Source organism: Oratosquilla oratoria, chromosome 9, assembly GCF_046742065.1.
Source record: "Oratosquilla oratoria isolate Oo_2021 chromosome 9, ASM4674206v1, whole genome shotgun sequence".
Taxonomy (NCBI): Eukaryota; Metazoa; Arthropoda; class Malacostraca; order Stomatopoda; family Squillidae; genus Oratosquilla; species Oratosquilla oratoria.
Genome location: NC_134785.1, coordinates 45,025,767 through 45,030,766, shown reverse-complemented (window position 1 = coordinate 45,030,766; position 5,000 = coordinate 45,025,767). Strand labels below are relative to the sequence as shown.

The 5,000-nt window shown below is 45.5% G+C and overlaps 1 protein-coding gene across 1 annotated transcript in view; it reads right to left on the bottom strand.

Annotated features, from left to right (window-relative positions):
* LOC143028359 (uncharacterized) overlaps nucleotides 1-5,000 on the bottom strand; it is a 633,126-nt gene that overhangs the window by 334,215 nt on the left and 293,911 nt on the right. Inside the window, exon 3 of the mRNA XM_076190321.1 lies at nucleotides 2,149-2,196. Coding sequence (XP_076046436.1) covers nucleotides 2,149-2,196 — 48 coding nt within the window. The remainder of the gene's footprint in view (nucleotides 1-2,148; nucleotides 2,197-5,000) is intronic.

The following is a 5,000-nucleotide window of genomic DNA, read 5'->3' as shown; positions in this document are numbered from 1 at the left end:
TATATATATATATATATATATATATATATATATATATACAAATATATATATACACACACACACACACACACACACACACACACACACACACACACACACACACACACACACACACACATATATATAGATATATATATATATATATATATATATATATACTCTACACACACATACACATATATCTATATATATTAGTGAATTCACCAAGTTTTCATCGAAACACACTCTATTAAAAGTCTGTGTTGTGTGTGTGTGTGTGCTTGCTGGTTAGATGGCATACAGAGGCGGCTCGAGGTAGCCTGGCGGCGCAAACGAACGTTTAAAAAAAAAAAAAAAAAAAAGCAGAAAAAAAAAGCGAGCGAGCACCAGGATGAGACTTCCATTTTGAGCCTTTGAGCCAAACAAGGATGAAGCCTTACTGTAACACTGACACTGAATATGGAAAGTATGACGTCACACAGCCTGATCCCATAATTACGACGTCACAAATTAGCTTCTTTCCTGTAACAGAGTTACCAGAGGTGACTTTAAAGTGAATAACATCTGGTTTTGCTCCACAGAATAAATACGTACGTGTAAGTTGCCCATCTACAGCGTTTACGAAAAGACACCTGGACGATTGATCAGGGAGGGGAGAAGGGGGAGAAAGGGGAACAGGGGAGAGGGGGGAGAGAGGGGAGAAGAGAGAGGGACGAGAGGGGAGAGAGTGGGGAGAGGGGAGAGGAGAGATGGAAATGGGTAGAGGGGAGAGGGAGGAGATGGGTAGAGGAGAAGGGGGAGAGAGTGGAGAGATTGGGGAGAGGGGAGAAAGAGGCGAAGAGAGAAGGACAGAGGCGGTGAAGGGGTAGAGGGGAGAGTTGGATGAGGGGGAAGAGGGGGAGAGGAAGATGGGGAGGGGAGAGAGAGGAAAGAAGAGATGAAGAGGAAGGGAGAGGGTCAGAGGGGAACAGAATGGGGAGATGGGAGAGGGTAAGAGGAGGAGAGGGTAGAGAAAGGGTAGAGAGTGGGGAGAGGGAAGAGGGGAGAGGAGAAGGGGAAGAGGGGAGAGGGAGAATTCAGGAAGGTAGAAGGGGGAATGGGGGAAGGGGGGTAGCCTCTGTCCCCTTTCAATTAGAAAAAATCACTTGACGGCAGCTAGAAGAGGACTGTAGTCCCAAGATGAAGACTTGCCTCATAAGCGACTCAAAAATCCAAGAGGTTCCTCAGGGTTGAGAGGCTTGTGACCCAGCCTCAAATTGAGGCTTGTGGTGGCATGTTCAAGCCCAGTTCAGGTCTCAGTGAGTGTTGGAAATATTTTGACAATAATCACATCGTTGTTGTCAGCAGTGACGAGAGAATATGTTCCAATTTCTTTTTTCCTTTTTTTCTGAGGTGAGGAGGGGTCTTAAAGAAGAAGCATACGCCAGGAGACGCTGAGTAGCTGCGGCCGAAACCGTCACCTTTGCCCTAATCAGCACTCTTAGGACTGTTGGGACAGGTAAGTACAATCACTGCTGGGAATCGGAGAGAAGTGAGTGCGGGATTCGAACCCACAACTATGCGAATGCGAGACCAACAAGCACGCTTCCCATTACGCTACCTGCGCTGGGCTCAAAGCAATTTTTTGATATACGAGTCTAGTAAATCCAATGGACGATGATGGACGAAGAGGAGGAGGAAGAGGAGGAGAAGGAGAGGAGAAGAGGAGGAGGAGGAGGAGGAGGAGAAAAGGGAGGAGGAGTGTCATAATCAAAACCCTCCCCTACTCTCCAATCTATGATGTCATCTGATCACGTGACCTTCAGCGGGTGACCAACCAATAAACGCCCCGCAAGAGGTAACAATGACGTCATGCCTACAAGTTGGCTATTGAGAAGGCGTATCACAATGTACGCAGATGACGTAACGCCGAGGGACGTTGTGATTGGCTATCAGAAGCTAAGTAGCCAATCACAGAGTAGTTTTCACTTTACGTCATTAAAGGGAGAGGCACACTTTGACTGACTGAGTAATTTGATCCCCGCTCAAGCATGTTAACAAGACCACAGAGGCCCGTACATGGTACAATAAGACAGTGACGCTGTCAAGGGTGAGTGTGACAGTTAACGTGATATCACGGCTGACGTGATGGAGGGTGTGGGTGGGGTAGGTGGTGGGGGACACGCTCACCTTTTGACATCGTCTTTCTCTTCGCCATCGTTTTCCTCCATAACAGATCTGAGGGAAAGAGAAGAGAAGATTGAGAATTAGTGACTAATTCACATTAGCATGTTTAGTAAAAGAATGTGTGTTTAAAGTGTATATTAAAAAAAAAAATCCCAGTCCCACTGCAAAAGAGGTAAAGCCCCACACAGCCTATCTTTCTCTTATCCCCTCTTCCTCCCTCTCTCTCTCACCGTCCCTAGAACCATCCATCCATCTATCACGACAAATGAGACAAGATCTATTCACCAACAAGTTGATCAAATAGCCACGAACAGTCACATACACATACAATAGCAACGCGAGACTGTCCACAAGGATAGAGGCGCTGGTAAACTACAGTCCAAAGCAACGACAATAAGTGTCACCAAAGATGACGGTCTGTTTTTAGTGAAGTGCCTCTTCGGATGACGGTCTGTCTTCAGTTTCCTGCGTTCAGGGAACGTTTCTGTGAAGGGTGCACATTTATTATTCAAAGCCTAGGACGGGGTCTCGACATGCTGATAGCTCCTTCAGAGTGAGGTCCACCCCTTAACTGGAATTAAATCTCAGGTCTCCAGCCAGAAGAAAGTCTGTAAATAATTGTCACAGTTTGGAAGGAGTCAGGGACGCAACAGAGACGGGACCCCACGAACATAGCTCTTTATGTCTTGCGTAACAGGTGTACACACACACACACACACACACACACACACACACACACACACACAGTTACACACACAGTTGCACACCCACACACACAAACACATGCACACACAAATGCATACATATTTACACACAGACATACATACACACATACAAACACGACCATGCAGTCACAAGATAAACCCAACTACAGTCCACTCCACCTTGCATGAACAGACAACCACACGCACAAACACACACACGCAAACACATACACATGCACACACACGCTCGATCATATAATTACACGGGATGAACACAATTACGGTACCTAAATCCGCACACAGACGTACACATGTGCACGCCCCTACACCCCCAGCCCCCCCACCCCCGGGGGGAGGGAAGAGGGTGAGGGTATGGGATGCAGCCGGAGCCGTAGGCCTAACCAGATCACTCAGTTCAATGACCCCAATTCTTCTTTGTTTACATAATCAGCTGATTTTTTTTTTACAGACTATATATAGCTACCGTTCCCCCCCCCCTACCCCTGCGCGCCCGGTTCTCCTGTTTGGCGTGTTATGGTGGTGGTACACTAGGCTAGCATGCTACTTGCTTTTGATACTTCATTTGATTAGAAACGACTTCGGTTGCAAAATTCTAGGCTTCCGTAAGGACAACTGAACAATGTTCCTAACATTCGTATTCTAGGTTTAACTTCTCTTAGTTTGTCATTCAGCTTCTCACTCTATGACGCAAGAGTCATTTGACATGTGGAAAATTGAAAAATAAGAGATCGTAACCGTTGTCATTTCTACTCAAACGAAGTAGCAAAAGCAAGTAGCACGCTAGCAAGAAATGTCTAGTGTGCCACCACCTCTATGTGCCTGTGTCTAGACGCAAGTATTGTGACATCTGACAACTTGTTGTCAGAAAATAGGCAACTTCCGGCCAATGTGGGAGACGTCGCCGCAAGCTATTCAAACATCAACCGTCAATAATGGATATTCAGTAACTGCTTTAACCACCAATACATTTTGAACCGTCAAAAACGATCATAAGTCAAACATTTTACTTTTTTAACCGTAAATAACGAAAATAAGTCATTATTTCAACCGTCAATATCGATCTCTAACGGTTATCACCAACGGACATTGAGTGACCTCTTCATCGATTACGGAATTGCCACTAAGGAAACATATACTTGTGTGTGTGTGTGTGTGTGTGTGTGTGTGTGTGTGTGTGTGTGTGTGTGTGTGTGTGTGTGTGTGTGTGTGTGTGTGTGTGTGTGTGTGTGTGTGTGTGTGTGTGTGTGTGTGTGTGTGTGTGTGTGTGTGTGTGTGTGTGTGTGTGTGTGTGTGTGTGTGTGTGTGTTCGAAAATCACTTTACAAACAACTTTTAACAAGGTAGAAAAAATAAAATGATTAAGAGTCACATGACTGTACTCGTACGTGTGGCAGTCTTTCTGCTCTCACACATTCTCTCTCTCTCTCGCACACACACACACACACACACACACACACACACACACACACACACACACACACACACACACACACACACACACACACACACACACATTTCGCTTCGTCTGTCGCCAGTCCTTTCGTTGTATACATCCCCATGAAAAAGTCCTTTTTCCTTTGCACTCTCCATCAACCATGAAAATCTCCAGACACCATGTATTCGCCACCAGAGATTTGCCACGCAGGTGGCACTTGCCTGGTACACGTGGCACATTTTGGCACACTACCAATGCCGTCATAAAAGTAGTCATTTAGGGCACGGACCCCAACTGCCTGTAGTCGTAGCAGAGTCGCTTCCTGGCAAGGCTGTGGGATTAAGACATACAGACAAATGGTTGGAGAGAGAACAGTGTTGAAAGTACAGACTGGTTCAGTAGTATTTTATTAAAAGAAACACCAAATATGAGGGCGGAGCCTTTATTAAGAAGACGTTTTGCTTGTTATTACAGCTTCATCATAAACATCTTGCAGAAGGCAAAACGTCGTACTAATACAGGCTCCGTTCTCAAGTGGCGTCTCCTTTGTCGCCAACTTGTGGCCAACTGCCAATTTCATACAGGTATTCTGTTTCCTTAAGTTTCGACTGAGCTGGGACTTAACCCAACAGTATTTACTTATTTTTACGAATTTTGTTTTTGGTAATAAACAATACAACGACTGGCTATGTGTGC